At 54.3% G+C, this 16053-nt stretch overlaps 4 protein-coding genes across 4 annotated transcripts; 2 read left to right on the top strand and 2 right to left on the bottom strand.

Moving 5' to 3' along the window:
• Positions 1-1947: 1947 nt before the first annotated feature.
• On the top strand, positions 1948-6421 carry N7459_008685 (DUF3433 domain-containing protein; the record flags this gene model as incomplete). Its single annotated transcript, XM_056947853.1, has 3 exons — positions 1948-4348; positions 4402-5479; positions 5557-6421. 3 exons carry the CDS (start codon positions 1948-1950, stop codon positions 6419-6421), a joined length of 4344 nt encoding a protein of 1447 aa, XP_056797363.1.
• A 251-nt stretch (positions 6422-6672) lies between these two features.
• On the bottom strand, positions 6673-8143 carry N7459_008684 (glutathione S-transferase family protein; the record flags this gene model as incomplete). The annotated part of the gene is made up of 3 exons (XM_056947852.1): positions 6673-7720; positions 7793-7931; positions 7993-8143. The coding sequence occupies 3 exons, from the start codon at positions 8141-8143 to the stop codon at positions 6673-6675; spliced, it is 1338 nt and encodes a 445-aa protein (XP_056797362.1).
• Positions 8144-8959: 816 nt separating this feature from the next.
• N7459_008683 (uncharacterized protein) lies at positions 8960-9190 on the top strand (the record flags this gene model as incomplete). Its single annotated transcript, XM_056947851.1, has 1 exon — positions 8960-9190. The coding sequence occupies one exon, from the start codon at positions 8960-8962 to the stop codon at positions 9188-9190; it is 231 nt and encodes a 76-aa protein (XP_056797361.1).
• Positions 9191-14595: 5405 nt separating this feature from the next.
• Positions 14596-15410, bottom strand: N7459_008682 (uncharacterized protein; the record flags this gene model as incomplete). The annotated part of the gene is made up of 2 exons (XM_056947850.1): positions 14596-15110; positions 15182-15410. The coding sequence occupies 2 exons, from the start codon at positions 15408-15410 to the stop codon at positions 14596-14598; spliced, it is 744 nt and encodes a 247-aa protein (XP_056797360.1).
• Positions 15411-16053: the final 643 nt, after the last annotated feature.

Genomic DNA, 16053 nt, shown 5'->3' with positions numbered 1-16053 from the left:
GCCACACTCTCCATTTCGACAGCTATCCTGCAAATGCCTCTGTTTCCTTTCAGTCTGTTTCGAGCAAGGATGTACATATCTTTGTGATCATGACCTGCGTTTCTCATTATGATTCTGTGTACATATACCGCCTGGTTCTTTCAGTCCATATCGACTTTCTTCTTTTTCTCTGAGCCTACACCTCAAATTGTGCAGTGAAAACGTATCAAGTATTCTTCACTGGAGTAACAATTAGGGTTGCCCGCTAGTCCGGTGCTTTTCGAGTCATGCATTTCTGCAGGTACGTTTCAGATGATGAGTGGGTACGCTGTCATCTCCAGGTGTTCATGGATCCTAGTCCTATAAAGTAATAGTCCTATGGACCCGCTGGGTTGCGCGAGTCATGTCGTCCGAGCCCACACTGGAACAGGGGGCCAATTCCTTGATACATACTTAGTGTAGCGGGGAACGTGGAAAAAATCACGCAGCTGAGTTCTACCTATGGCTGGCGCCCTGGAGGCCTGATAGTTTAGGCATCCTCTCCGGTCGGATATCCGGTTACAGTATTCTCATACACAACACACACTCCTTTTCTTGTCCCTTGTTCTCTGTTTTCCTTCCATATTAGCACTGCCATGACACTGACTTCCAGCTCACTGTGCGTGTCGAGCCCGAGTCCGTTCCCTGTCTGGATCGATTCTCCTGCCCATGAGCAGGATGCCTTGAGCTTCTCCCTCTTCGTTAGGTATGGGTGGCTTTTGATTCCTGTCCCGCTTCATCAGGCTCATTTGAAGTGTTGTCCACCGGGGACCACGGTATGTGCGGGCTTTTCACTCGGGCCATTTTCTTTGTTGCATCGTTGCATTGTTCCATTCGATCAACAACAAATAGAAAAGACCCACACATCAGACTCCAGGCGCTTTTTACTTCGGAGCGTCACTGCATCGGCATATATTCAAAACCGCATCGGTCCAATGGCCTGTATGCGTGTATGTCAGGGTAAGGGGGGGGAGGGGCTATCAAGACAGTGCACCACGCGGTCGCATACTCCACTGAGAGAGCAGAACTGGACTGCAAGACCTGCGGGGCCGGTACAGCTAAGCCCATGGAGCACAGGAGCCTGCACCGCCACGACCGGAGGAATACGGCAGAGAGTACCAGAGATGAAACCATACTTGGAACATTGACAGATTACACTCTATTGAGGAATGGAAGAAAGAAAACAAAGACAGGAAGTGTGTGTCTTCTTATATACACTGCGGCGGGTCCCGGGTTCTAAGCTCCCGGGAGCGGCCCGAGTCGCGGCACTTTGCAAGATTTCCTTGTCATTCTCATCTTAGCGGCTATTTGTAACGCTGGGTATTGGTCCAGCTGCAAAACTGGGATCGAATCAGCCGGCATCGCAGATTGCACACATCACTTATGAATAATCTTACATTCGAGGCGCTAACTGAAGGGTTCTGAGAGGCCACGCTTCCGCTAGTCCACTCCGGTGCCCCCGAGATTCGCTCGTCTTGCGCGCGCATCCATGCGGAAATGACTCCTCTTTGATAACGAAAAGAGTCTGGGATGGTTCGTTTACCACTTTCACCATCCAGCCGCTCTGAATTCTTTCGTTTTCGCCGCTTCAGCAAGAAGTTCAGTGGAGTGGTTGGTACTCCGGAACTACCCTGTAATGTACGACAGGACGATCCTTCGCGGCACGAATCAGGCATTGCCCTAGGGGCCAAAAGGCAGACTAGAGTGCCTTGTCCACCGCTAGTCCTGCAGCTCAGCCGCAGGGTCCTGACTCGGTCGCGAGTCCACTAGGCTGGTCGCGGCTCAAGCGCCCACCCTCCCGGGAAGTGACATTATAAACGGGTCAAACGCAGGGTCTAGGATATTCTTCTTAACGTGTTTTCCTGTCCTATACGTTGAGGCTGCGAGCCGCAGACGGCACATGGTGTGCCCCATATTTTCCTTGCCGTCATGACGACACGACAATACGATGCAAACGAAGATCGCAATCTTCTCGGGGAAGGAAACTCTTACTTTTCCTCTCTTGTTCGTTCCAGCCGGTCTAGGTCGCGGAGCGGGAGCCCCGAAAGAAACAGCTCAGTCAGTGTCGACAGTACCGACAGGAATACTCATCAACCAGTGGGAACGGACGACCATGATCGTGAGCATTTCGAAAAATCGCTTGCTCAAACGGTGGCATGGATCCCCTATACATTTCGCCATTGGTTCATGGGCTCTTTGAGTCTGATTGCCCTGTCACTGTGTCTGGTTGTCTTCCTACTCTGGTGGAGGTCTTCGACAAGCTATGGGCTAGGGCCGGACAATGACTCTAATGCCCTGCTGTTTGGCTGGCGATACAGCCCGACCTTGATCACTGTGATTTACATCCAGTTCACAGCAATGTTGTTTAACGATGTCAAGCGGACGGAGCCATTTGCTCGACTGGCACGACCCGAGGGAGCGAAGGCTTCGTCGAGTATTCTTTATTCGTCCGGTCCCTGGTGGGTTGCTTTATACGATGGATTTGCCAGAAAGAAAAACGGCGGGCGCAGCTGGGTGCTGATCTGCGCCTCTCTCGTCAATATCATCGGATTTCTGGCAATCTCTCCCCTGTCTTCGGCCTTTCTATACTCTGAAGAAGTTGTGGTTCCCAGATCAACTGATTTCTTACGACTGTCGCCTCAGTCTGGTTCACCTCTGCCTATCGCAGCGGATCGTACCACCCACTTCCGAACGATCGCCAATCTGCTTCAAAACGTATCGACCTCTGGATGGATCACAGATAATTATACTATCCTGCCATTCTGGCCGTCGAGCCTCAAGGATACACCCTTAAACACACTACCAACCAGCTCGTCGGAGACGTGGGAGGGAGAAACCACCATGTTCAAGAGTGAACTGAGTTGCGAGCGTATGGCTGTGGAAGCCCAGACCAATGGGTCATACTCATATCAGAAAGACTATGGGGAATCACCGGGCATCTCTGTTGTGTGGTCAACGCCGGACGGCTGCAAGTATGGAGTTGAGGTGTCTATTGGCTTGATCTCGTTGGGAGGCGGCAGCTGGTCCAATACGTCGAATTTTTTCTACGGATATGATTCCTTGTACAAGGGAACAGTATCAGCCAAAGCCAATTCAACGGCAGAATGCAACAACCGGGAAGTCATCGTTGTTACTGAGCCGTGGAACTCGACGATTAAGCCGGGTGCCTATTCCGCCCATCTCTGCGACACCAAATATTTTATGGCTAATATTACCGCGTCGGTTGGATTGTCGGGAGACGAACCGGAGATCTCATTCAACGAGAGCGAATACGATCGAAACAAAGTGTTGATCCCGGATACTCTGGTCAACACCACCCAGTTCCGTGACCTGACACTGGACGCGGATTGGGCGACTTACATGATCTCCATCATTTGGTCAAGCACTGCAATGCTTGGAGGTGCTGCCGTCATCCTAGGAGCGCTCTACGACTACAACATGACCAGGATGGCCAGAGACCCGGACTTGGTTGCATCGGCGGCGAAGGCGAAGCAACGGTACTTTGGCGAAGTGTTGCAGGCATCCTTGAACCAGCAAGGTGCCTCTCATCAAGTCCCTATGCAAGGCCAAATACATGCAGTCCAGACCCAAGTAGTAGTGCAGTCCGGGCCTGCCATTGCTCTGGGCATTCTGTTCGCCATATCTTTCCTTTTGTTGCTTGCCGTGTGGTGGATGTCGCAACTGAGGCACAGACCATTGAACTTGAGCAAAGATCCTGCCACGACTGTCGGCGTTGCTTACCTTATAGCGCATAATCTAAGGACGAAATGCGGCTTTCAAGCCCTCAGACAACCTTCATCAAAAGAGCTACAGAAGAAGCTGGGCAGGGAGTGGTATTACACTGATTCTCAAGGCCTAGGGAAAAACCAGCCGGGCGAAACTGCCAGTCAAGATTTTGCCCAATCAGAAAACGGCACTCCCACGATTCTTCGTCTTCCGGCACTCCTTACTCTGCTTGTTCTCCTTATTCTTGTTGTTGTCGGCGTTGTGGTTCTGTACCATTATGCTGAGAGCTATCGGCTGTACGGCAAGGCCTTTGTCTACGAAGTTAAACTCTCATTTCTCAGCAGTGGTTTATCTGGAGTAGCGCCTTTCTCCATCATTCCTACTGTGATAGCGACACTACTTGGCTTGTGGTGGAGTGCCATGGATGACAACTTCCGTCGCCTACAACCCTATCTATCCATGTCGAAGAGCAGTTCGCCCTACAAGAAGAGCGTCGATCTATCATATCAGTCCTCATACTGGATGTGGGCAGCTACCAAGGCGGTTTTCAATAAACACTGGCTGCTTTTCCTAGTCACATTAGGGTCAACTCTGTCCCCGGTCTGTAAGTTGTTTTGTGATACCTTCCTTCCGTCGTCGCAACTTCGATACTGATAGTTGTCCTCCAAGACACCACCGCAATGGCCGCCCTCTTCGATCTTGGCACTGGGAATGTGATCCAGCCAGTCACCCTCCATCGCCAGCTCGAAGTTCGTGATATCCCATTTGTTTTTGAAACCGAACAATCCACCTACCCCGATAACCTTAGCGATTATTCGGCGGACATTCTTACAGATCTGTATAAGAACATCTCATCCTACTGGATGTACACTGCCACCATTCAATTGGCTTTGAACGGCTCCGAGCCTGCCTGGAGCAAAGACGGCTGGAGCTTCGTGCCTCTTGATCTGCGTAACATTACGGCCGCCAAATCATTATCAGCCATTGGAGCCAGTGCAGCCGACAACGTGAACTCCATTTCCCAGACGAACATCACCTTTGAGACCCCCGCCATCCGTGGCCGCATCGAGTGCAGCGAACCTCCGCTGCAGGTGTTGATGAATATATCGAATTTCTACACGTCTACAGACCTGCGAAATGGCACAATCTACAACATGAGCACCGTCCCCGATGGTCTTCTTGGAGGGTATCAGCTAGGCAACGTGTATATAAGCGAGGATCTTCCGAGCTCCATCACCCCGATTCTCCCTTCCCAGAATTGGACTGAATGCCCCGGATGCACCACGGCTTTTGCGAATCCGTCTCAGATCATTTGCTGCGGCAATGGAAGCAGTGACTCCCACGAGGGAGGTGCGGCAGTTGGCTATTGGTCTCCGAATGCTGACGGGATTTACTATTCGCCGCGCTGGTTCCAAAAGAACTTTACTGCGAAATGGTTCTACGGCGATGCGGTGGCTGGAATCAAGACTGCGGATACCACGGCAGCCGAAGAAATAGCCGACCCGGGGCTGTTGTTCCCCAACCCGCCTTCAATGTCTCTGTTGAATTGCGAGCCCATAGTGGAAACGGCCAATTCAAAGATCACGGTGGATCCGAGTAGCGGCGAGATCCAGGATTTTGATATCTTCGGCACGCCCCAGACCGTCTCTGAGCCTTGGTCCGATGATTTCCTTAGCCATAGTGGCTCCATCACCGATGATCGCAGCGGATATACAACTTACAACGTGACCCTGAGGTGAGTCTGAACCTTTCGCAAGAGCCCAGGGCAACCTGGAAAAGAAGCCGCTAACTCAATCTACTTGGTGCCAACAGCTATGGACGGCTCTTCATGACCACCATGCTAACAGCAGCGGACACGCTGCACATTGGAGGAGCAACGCACACTCTTGGTTTCACCACCGAGGACCTGAGCGACAATACTTATAATATCCGCGACGAAATGAACGGCCTTAACATGGACTTCATGACATATGCTACGTACACGATGGCCAACAAAGACCCGAAAGCGCTCCTCGACCAAGACACCTTCCGCCGACTGACCCAAAAAACCTTCACGACCTTCTTCCAGCACTTCGTCAGCAGCAATATCTCCATGCAGACGGGCGGCTGGGCGTATCAGAAAATCAATGCCAGCCTACCTAGCGATCTTGGCCAGGCCGTCGAGCTGGTCAATCATTACCTCCCGGGCAACACCCCTTCTGCATACCAAGATGACATGCATCCGATCTCGCATACGAACCGCACAGTCGCAGCCACGGTCTCGCAGCGCGTAGAGCTACTCCAGATGAACGCCGTCGCGGTCTGGCTGAGCATCGGAATCATGGCCTGGCTGATCCTGACCACGGTCGTTGTCGCCGTTTTCCAGAAACGGTACTTCGGCAGCCTCGTCCGCAACGTGGAATGTCTGGGCGACGTGCTGGTCTTGATCGCCGGCAGCGCGAACTTCCTCGAGGTCGTGCGCGAGGTGCAGGCCGGACGGCTTTCCGCGAGTGACTACGAGCAGCTTCGGACGCGGCTGGGGTGGTTTGTGGACGAAGATGGCGGGCTGAGATGGGGGATTGAGATGGAGGAGAGTTTCCGGGATGGGCCGGGGGTGCATTGGGTGTCGGCGCCGTATTTTTCGAAGGAGAAGGGGAGTTATACATGGAATTCCTCTGATGAGGGGCGAGAGGTGTAAGGCACTTGGAGGATGAGAGTGTGATGGGATTTGCTGATGAGTACATAGTACATAGTGATACATAGCGTCTTGTGGACATGCAACGTACGAAAGGCTAATAGCGAGGAGACAATGAAATGGAACGAATGCCGGAGATGGGTTGTTGTACAGTTCTGGGCCTTGACCTTCACTCCAAGGTTGTAGGGCATTTGTGCATCTTTTGAAATCGGAAGAATACCGCGGCATCTGGTATGGTTTGTTGCCCTCGTTAGTTATAGGCTGCCGGGAGTCACGAGCCCTAGAAAATCGGCTGCTTGGCCTGGGTCGGAGGCAGCGAGTGCTGCTTCCTCTCCCCCTTGGCCTTGGTTTTCCTCTTCGTCGGCTTCGAATTCGTTGTTCTCTACGACGACAGAGATCAAGCCAACGTGGAACACGTAGCCCACTAGAGCGGCTGCACCGGCCACAACCGCCGCGATGGACACATACATGTCCTTCTTGCTGGCGTCCGCGAACATCGACACAGCCTCCTTTTCTGTCGATGAGAGACCCGAGCCTGAAGACTGGGCCGCTTTCTTGAGACGATTGTTCATGCGGACTTCCCGCAGGAACGGGGTAGAGTCCGCCAGTGTCGCGAGCAGGGTGCTGCCGACTGTGGCGGCGGAAAGACGTCCTGGGGCGCGCCACGGCAATGGCGACGAGGGCGCAGACTGTGGCGCATAGGCATGTGCAACTTCCACGGGTGCATCGCCAAAGCACCGCCGCCGCAGGCGCTCTGTGTATGCTGTAAGCAGCGGGGCCTTGGAGCGCATGGCGTCTCGCAGCCACGGGAAGGCGAGCTCGGGCACGAGAGCGAGCGACAGATACCCGAGCGCAATACAGTCCAGACTCGACGGAGCGTCTTGGCCCTCTCTAGTGAGCAAGTATGCCTTCTGGCTGAGCATGGCCTCGAGGGGCTCGAAGAACTCGCCCGTCAGAGCATCCAGCCGAAAGTGGTTCTGCTGCGCGGTCCGGCCGAGTAGACCGGAGACTGTTTCGCGCGGCCGGCGAATGAAGTTTTTGGGGATGTGACCCGCGGCCACGGCAGCGGTGTGCTCACGCTGCCGTTGCTCCTCCATAGCTTGCAAGTCCAGCGAGGAGAGACCCAGGTGCTCTGTGCGCATCTTTGCAGCGCCATGCAGCTTTGGCGGGAGGATCCATTGGTTGGGCCATTGGAGAAGGGCACCGTATGCGGGTGATGTGTTGCCGTAATAATTCTGGCTGGTCACGTACAGGGAGAGGTCGACGAGAGACTGGCCACGGGATTCGACAAAGGAGGAGAATCTGGGAGGCCGGCACCCGGCTAAACGTTAGCTCGCGCTTACTTCCACTTTTCTGGGCAGGGCTTTGACATACGCAGTGTTGTCAGCCCGAGCGGTATCGTCCAGTGCGCTATCCAGGTCCCAATCACCGTGCGAGTATTGACGGAGGTAGTCGACGATGTTTCGGAACCGGCTTACCCACTCTGCGCCATTCTGGAGAGCGGGCAGCTCCCCTAATGGATAACCCAATGGTGTCAGCTCATGCCATGCTCGGCCGCGCATCACGTCACTTACCGGTAGGGGCCAAGGAGGGATCGCTGCTCGCGACGAGCTCCCACGATCCCTTGGGAAGCACCAGCGAGCAGTAGGCGATCGCTGCGAGACATTGGGCCTCAATGGAGGGCAGGGAAAAGGCCGGCCCCCACACATGCAGTTGCAGCACCATGGTGGTTTGCGCGTGGAGAGAGAGAAAGGCGACTGCGGGAGAGTTGAGCGGGCGAATCACGTGGCAGCTGTCCATCCGGTGATCGACGGCGCTTTTTCGTGTTGTCGCGGATAAGTTCCGTCGACAGAATCATGGTCCGGACATCGATCTGCGTGGTTGCTATCGGCCTAACTAGCCCAACACTGGGCGAGGTCCATTTGTCGAGACGGCGCCGAGATCGACAAATGCTGTGATCGGAGACCCTTGGGATCTTGGAACCCTATCAATGCAGTGGGAGATCTAGGCTTCTCGGCATCCATGTCTCCGATCCAACCATCGGATGCAAGCTCGTTCCCTGCATCCTCGCAATCCGCACTGTCCACATGAGACATCGCAATGCAGAACCGATCACCACTGCCTAGGCGACGCCAGGCAGCCCCCATTTACCTGGGCATCATCCTCACTCAGCACTGACAGAGACACAGCCACACCGATCCCCTCCTCTCCCACATAGCTAGCCGCGATAAGAGTCATGACCTCACGACATCGCGTGGCAGCCGCTCGAGCGTGGTTATCCACCGCGCCGAGAACCAATATCCAATGGCCAAGAGCGTCCAAGCACCCATCGCCAGCGCAGACCGGTTTTCTTGTGGGGCTCTGCTTCATGCAATCTGTGATGCCGCGCTCAAGTACTGTAGGGACGGACCAACGGCCACTATGCACGCCGACACGCCCTAAGCCCAGGATCCACCGCGGCGCACGTCCTGGATCTGACATTCGAGGTCACCAACCACTAACCACGACATCCGCCGTACTCCGTGCTTTGTGATATACATGATGATTCTACCGAACTTCAACCTAGCCCCGACAACACAGACCACCATAGCAGCAGCTGCTGAATCCGAGCCCCAGGTGGAGAGCGCATTTCACGCAGACTTCCAATGGCAGCGCATCCCAGCTGTCTGGAAACCCCGGCCCTCTAAATCAGCGCGCGCTTTACTAGTACGGAGTAGTCAGTGCTATGCAACCTGGGCAAATCCCGCCGAGCGCTCGGACGACGCCGAGTGAGTACATACATAGTTAATGTCAGGCCTCTCGGATTTCCTGGGCTCTGCCGCCCCCCCTTCTCCAGCGCGTGTCTGCTGAGCATCGCGTGGGGCCGTTAATCCGACGCAACTGTCCCTGTCCCTGCACGCGCTGGCCATGCACGCCGATGGATGGGGATGCTGGACGGCCGAGTCTCTTGCGTCATCTATCGTTGAGCCCCTCCCGCGAACATAGGTAGACCGTGGATGCGTCGCACTAGCATAACGCCTTGCATGCTCATATCGCGCATCACATTTCCTGACTCGATTGAGTATTGCCAGGATTATTATTTTTCACCGTACTGTGAATATTTGATTACTTCACTGTTGTCCTGGTCGTTTAATTGACCTGCAGCCGGGAGGTCGATCACAGCCTTGCCTGATCGACGTGAGGACGGGCTGTGCGTTCACTATGACACTAGTCGTATGTACTACACATGTATATACGTATATTATTGCTATTATTATATTCTTGTTATGCTATTATGATAGTCTATACGCTGCGGTTCGTGCCGCAGGCACGGAGAAATGACTATTTGCGCTTTGAGAATAGTTCAGCCCGCCAGATTGACCTTTTGAGCAAATGCTCGACTTCCCCATCGGCCCCCAAATCCCCCAAATCCTAAAATTCCCACTGGCCTCGTCCGAGCTCCCTCTTTGCGTTCGTCGGGTGTTCCCTTGGGCGGTTGCACCGTAGCGCAGGACTGGTGAAACGAGCGAGTGGAGCCGTGGTTTCATCCTACTGTGCTCGCCTTTCTAGGATGGAGAATTTTACCATAACAACATAGTGCGGGCTGGGTGTGGAGATTATGCACGACATTTGGGTGCAACGATAAGACAAATTGCTCTGCGGGGGGGGTATATTAAGTCTATGATACATGCCGTTGATTCAGATTCGGCCCAATGCAGGAGGCTAAAAACAAAAAAAAAAGGGGAAAGTCAAAAAGAAATAAGAGAGATTACAAGAGATGGTGGGTCGGTATGACGAGGCAACACGACATGCAAGGCCAAAGAGAAGAGAAGAGAAAACAAGAATGTCGGAGAGGCGCCCAAGGGTCAACGCATCATGACGCATAAGCGACCAAGGTCAACGTGCGATCGTAGCCCTATCATCCGGGTTCTCAGCACCAGAACTAGATTCCTGAGATGGGGCGTCGTGCAGCAGGACCGCACACCCGTCCAATGATGGTGGCTGATGGAAGCGAGGAGACACAATTCTCCGCATCGGCGCATCAGCGCATCAGAGCTAGGATCGAGATCGCATGCGGATAGATGGGACCCCGCACCGCCGGGAAGCCGTCTCGTAGACAGCGCGAGAGCTGAAACGCCCGCGGGCCAGGCGAAAGAAGCAAAGAACAAATCAAAGTGGATGAAGAAAGAGCTGGGGAGCCACGTAGCGCCCGCGCCGGGCTCCCGTTGCAGCGATCGAGTCGAGCGGAAGTGTAGGAATGGTAGGAATAAAGAAAAACATGGTCAGGTTCCCCCCGGCTAGGTCCGTGATAAGAAGTGAAACCAGCCAAAATGAGCCATCGGGTGTGTCTCTCCTCTTCTGCACGGGTTGGGTGCTGCATGCATGCGAGTGGCCGCGGGAGAACGAGGGATGAGGCAGAGCCGGGGGGAAGGGTATTAAGAGGTGGTAGTCAAAGGCCGAATCGAGAAGAAAGAACCGTTGGAGCCGAAACCAGGTCGAAGGCGAGGGTCATTCATATGCATGCCGAGGCGAAGCCTCCCAGGTCGTGGGCACAGGCAGGGCTGCGCCAGAGTCATCACGGTCATTGGGATGGGCCCGTTTATTTCGGCAGCGGGGGCAGAGGGCCCTTGGGAGGAGGGCCGGGGCACGGAGGGAATTGCGATGAGCCACCGACGGAAGGCATGTTGTGTAGTGTGGAAGAAAGGCGTAAAAGGTGGGAGCGAGAGAGCCAGTAGGACCCAAGACGATCAAGATCAAGGTCAAAGGTCGGGTTGGGTATCGAGTAGATTCACGGTCACGATGGGGGAGGGAGAGAAAAAGAAAGGCGCGGCAGCGCATTCTTATAGATCTCACAGGACAAGACTCATTTTACCTTAGTGCCTTCCCCATCGAGCATCCCTGCCATGAACAGGAGGCTGAGTCTCCACTTGATCTGACGTAGGAATTGTATAGGGATGAATAATGCAGCCCCAAGTGGAAATCCGCTGGAATAGGATTTTTTTTTTCTAGAAGCTCTCCACCCGAATTCCCGTGTGGCGCAAAGTCGCTGGTGAACCACTAGTGGAGGGATTAGGGGCTTACCGTTACACCAGGTACGGGCTCTGTACCAGCATCGTGCTGTGATGACTCTGGTCATCCTGGCATGGAAATTGAATGGGTATACCAACAATCCGTACTGTCGTTGTGCCTTGGCCGTTTGCCGGGGTTTCACACGGCATCCAGCTCCAGCAAATGATCATAATCATGAAACCACGCGAGCTCACCCCTTCAAAGGGCAATCTCCCGGAGCCCCACCGTGGGCTCCTTGCGGTGAGAAGGCTGACTTGTTTGGGGATAAATGTCCCGTTAGGACGATGCCCTATACAGTCAGGATGGAATATACACGGTAGCCCACGGGAAGTGCCGAGTCGGGTCGGAGTATACGAAGTATATACAGTATCAGGAAGTCCCAGAGCAGGGCCCAAGCTGCTGGGATCAGTGACTCAACAACCACAGTGTCGGAAACGAGGCCATCTGGAGGGGCCAAAAGGGTTCAACCAGAACATTTTTCTCCACGTGTGGGATGGTCGATCGCTGGAATACGACCAGCACAGAAGTACAGTACTAACTAGTTCACTAGCACTGCTGACGACAAAGAAAAGAGAAAGCGGGAAGCAGGAAATTCCCTGCACTCATCGAGTTTAACCCGGGTTGAGACCGATTTGTATTATTGAGCCCGGCTGGCCGGGTGCGCTTCCCAACAGGAGGATAAGGATAAGCTGTTTTGTGGCGCAGGTGGACGCTGATTCGCCTTGCGTAGTTGATGACACGATGTGACACGTCAACCCCCCATCTTCAACGGGGTGTAGGCAGATAACGACACGGAGGACGATCCTATACAAGGGTTCGCAGTGGATCGTTGCCTGCTGTATACATTTGACCTTTCCGTTTGTCTGTACAGACCCGGGGAGTTCGCTGGGCATGAATCATAGACATCATGAACCGAATTTCCCATGTCTCAGGGGCGCGGAAACGGCCGCCTGAATCCAGGGTCAACCGGTTTCACCAGACCCATCGCGGACCATGGTTCCTACCCGTGGCAAATCGAGGGCGATTTCATCCGATGCTAATCCTTATCGATATTCTTATTCGTGATCTTGGAAATGCTGAGCATGACCCTAATCCGGGGTGTTGGGATCACTTGGTGACGGAAGAACTCCAGTAAATCCTGAAACGATACTCTGAGGTGATTCTAATTTGACTTCGGAAAACGCAGCCGAGGGTCATCCGCGCTACCACACATCGGGCCATCCATGCATGGAAGTAACTGTGGCGGATGTCAGGGGGTTGCCCTCTGCAGAGAGTGCATTGCACATCGTCATTTCCATCGGCGGGCGACGATAGATGTCGTAACGGCATCGGCGGGTGTCGCACAACCGAGCAGGGGCAGATAGCGGTGGTCCCATCTGCATGTCGATGCCGTAGCACGTTCGGCCCCTGCCCCGGGCTTGATCGCGTACATCACTGGGTCGGTTGTTTCACGATGGACGATCTGCTGGCACCGGGGGTGGCGGCGGTCATTGCGTGCGTTGATTTGCATCGGCCATCATCATCCTCAATTGCAGGGGCCGATTTAGGAACCACATTCATACTGGATATGCTAGACATCCCTCATCGAGGCCGATATCAAGGCAACTTATCTTTTACGCAAGAAACCAACGCACGCGGGTGTCAGTAATCTCCGAATGTCCCCAAATTGGAGAAATCGACAAACCATGCCGTGGTCCGGTCCACCCCGGTGTCTCTGCACACCATCCTTGTTTTTTTTCTTCTCTTCTTTCTCCCGCTTCTCTCGATTCTGCGGAGTTAAAAAAAAAACGAACCGTCCGCATGACCGCAGCCCTATCCGGCAATTTGGAGCCAGAAAACGCCCGTGCGACCGGGATTTGAAACCTTGTCCAAGGTAATAAATCATCGTATGCATCGTGTATACTATCCACCCCCCCCCCCCCCCCCGACTCAGCTGGGTCACAGCCACGGGTACCTGAGTTCGCGGCTCCAGCGGTTCCCACTCGGGCAAAAAACGGGAAGAAAACAGAAAAAAAGAAAAAGGTACGGGTGGAGCCAATTCGGTGGCAACAGAAGGGAAAAGCGGAAAACGCATGGCAAAACCTGCGCGCTAAGGAGCGCAAACTTCAATAAACGGCTCCAACGCGGTTTAGCTGGGGCCGCACTTCCCCACTGTGGATGGGGTTGACCATCCGCCGTTCCGCACCGTTGGAAAAGGGTGCGGAGCGGGAGGAGTTTGGTCCTCGGAAATTTTCCTTTGCTAGGATTTGCAAGGATCGAGGATCCCCAACAGAGTCTTGGTTCGGGTGTCTGACCGCACGTGGAGGGATGCTGGGTGGGCCATGGTATCGTGTTGGCGAGTGGAAGGAGGACTTGCGATGACGCCTGCGAGAGAGCGGGAAAGAGCGGAAAGCCGAGCTCGCCGACCGAGCACCAGATGTACATTTTCTCGTAGCTGTGTTGGGTGGAACTCAAACACACGCTTCAGAGGATGCTTTGAATGGGCAAGTTGTCACAATGTCGCAGAAGATCGGCAGAAAGCGGCTCATACCCATGTCGCCTCGGTCTTCAAGATTGGAAAACCATCCACCGCAACTAAGACACCAGGATGAAAACCGGCTTCAGCATGAATGTCTCATGACGGACATGCATGTGCCGATGGCAAATGGGTCACAGAGGCAACATGGTATACCTCGCGGCAATTTGAATTCCAACGGTTCTGGAAAGCTAGTGGGTGCTTAATGGTCATGCAGAAAAAATGGCCGCCATCTACGTAAGGGTAGGCATCATGGATCAACTGGGACGTTGCTCCACCCCCCGATAAGCTGACTGCATCCCCAATGCGCACTGCAGCAGCCCGTTCATCGATGGCCAGGGGCACTGGGGCTGCCGTCGTACTCGTGAGCATAGACCGGCATCACCACAAGTACGCCCTCGCGTATCAGGGTGGTGATTTGCACGGACGGTGAAGGTGCCTGGACCGGACCTGGGATATGCAACTCTGCAATTTTGGCAGGTGTCACAGGAGGGGCCTGCGACCGATCACGCCACCGCGGGCATTCCCCCATGCAATAATCATGCGGAGGAAGCTTAGCCCTGAAGAAGGGTCTCAGCCCGACCGCTAAGCCGAAAGTGTCCCCTTGGTCTCCTCAATCCTCGTCAATGCTTGTCTGGGCCTGAGTAGAAATCCATTCCTCCATCAAAGGTTGTTTAGGCTCAGCCGTCACCACACTGGCCCTGGCTCGATCGCCTTTGCGGGTGACGAGCAAACACAACACCCAGCCGCAAATGTTGAAGCTTTCATAGTGGGTGCTGAACCCAAGTTTCTTCTCATCGCCTGTCTCATCATTCACCTCGAGCTGGCTTGCCTGGCCTCTCTTTCTTCGTCGATTGGCTGGCCGGTTGCCTTCCTCGGGATCCATAGCATCCTCACCGGCCCGAGGGATATTGCGCAGGTCAAGCTCAGGGTCGCTATCACTTTCGATGATGATCTCAGTGTCGTCAATGGGAACAGGATCGCCCGATGATGTACCCAGGTCTTCTTCTGAATTGACTGCATCCGCTGCGTTATTCCGGCTTGCTGGCTGTTGAAAGGTCTTGTGTCTCGTGAGGAGCGAATGTCGGGTGCGGGACTCGCGAAGGAAGATAGCCACCTCGAATTCATCTAGAGAAACAACATGATGATTTAGCCGCCGGATTCGAGTCTGCACGCTTGTCGAGAGGTCACAGCCGCACCTTCTGCAATGACATCCTTCACTGGCTTGCTCCTCTTCCGTGACCAGAGTCGCTCGTTCTCCTCCCGCAATTTGGGCAGGACCAAGGGCCGAATCGCGCCGAAGACGCGCGGGAGGACAGGATCACGGGAATCCAGAAGCCATCGGGTGTCGGACGGATTGTCCAAATAGATGCGGCACTCGAGAACAGAGTATTTGCTGATCCGTAGATAGCGTCGGATGGGTGCCATGGTGGGTGTATAGAGAGAACGGGAGCTGCGGCGGGGCAGCTTGAAGGTGAGTTCGTCCGTGCCAAGCCCCGCCGATCATCTGATTGGTGATTCGATTCCCAGGCACAAAAGCCATCAACCACACCTGGGGGGAGATCTCACCCTTGACATTCTCCTTCCCTGGCTGCGACACGAACTTGCGCTGACGGTATTGATCATGACTAGTTCCCATCTAGTACTTCCAGCGTGCCCAAGTGAACACATATCAGACACACGTGACCCATGGCCAACCACCGCTACCGGAAACAGACTGGCCGTCCCCAAGGTCCTCACCCGCTGCTCCGCTTGGGTACCGGGTACTTGGTCATGGCACGAAACCACACGGCAAACCTAAGTACTGAGTACTTTGCTCCCACTCACTTCTTGACGTCTTCGAGCCAACAAGGTCCCCATGGATCCCACTCTGCCCCCGCTGGGCATTCGAACTCTGAATCCCGCAGATTTTGATCTCGATCAATTCCTATCTTTCTCTTCAACGCGGTCTTGTGCGTGGCCGAGATCGATCTATCTCACTCCTTTTCTTCCACCGACGACAGTCAGTCTGGCCCTTGCTCCCAAGATACTCACCAGCGGTCCCACACCAGACACATCCGCAATCTCTGGC

Source organism: Penicillium hispanicum (assembly GCF_028827665.1).
Source record: "Penicillium hispanicum strain IBT 35686 chromosome Unknown utg000007l_segment0_segment0, whole genome shotgun sequence".
NCBI lineage: Eukaryota > Fungi > Ascomycota > Eurotiomycetes > Eurotiales > Aspergillaceae > Penicillium > Penicillium hispanicum.
The sequence above is the reverse complement of the archived record's forward strand: the minus strand, read 5'-3'. Positions and strand labels throughout refer to the sequence as shown.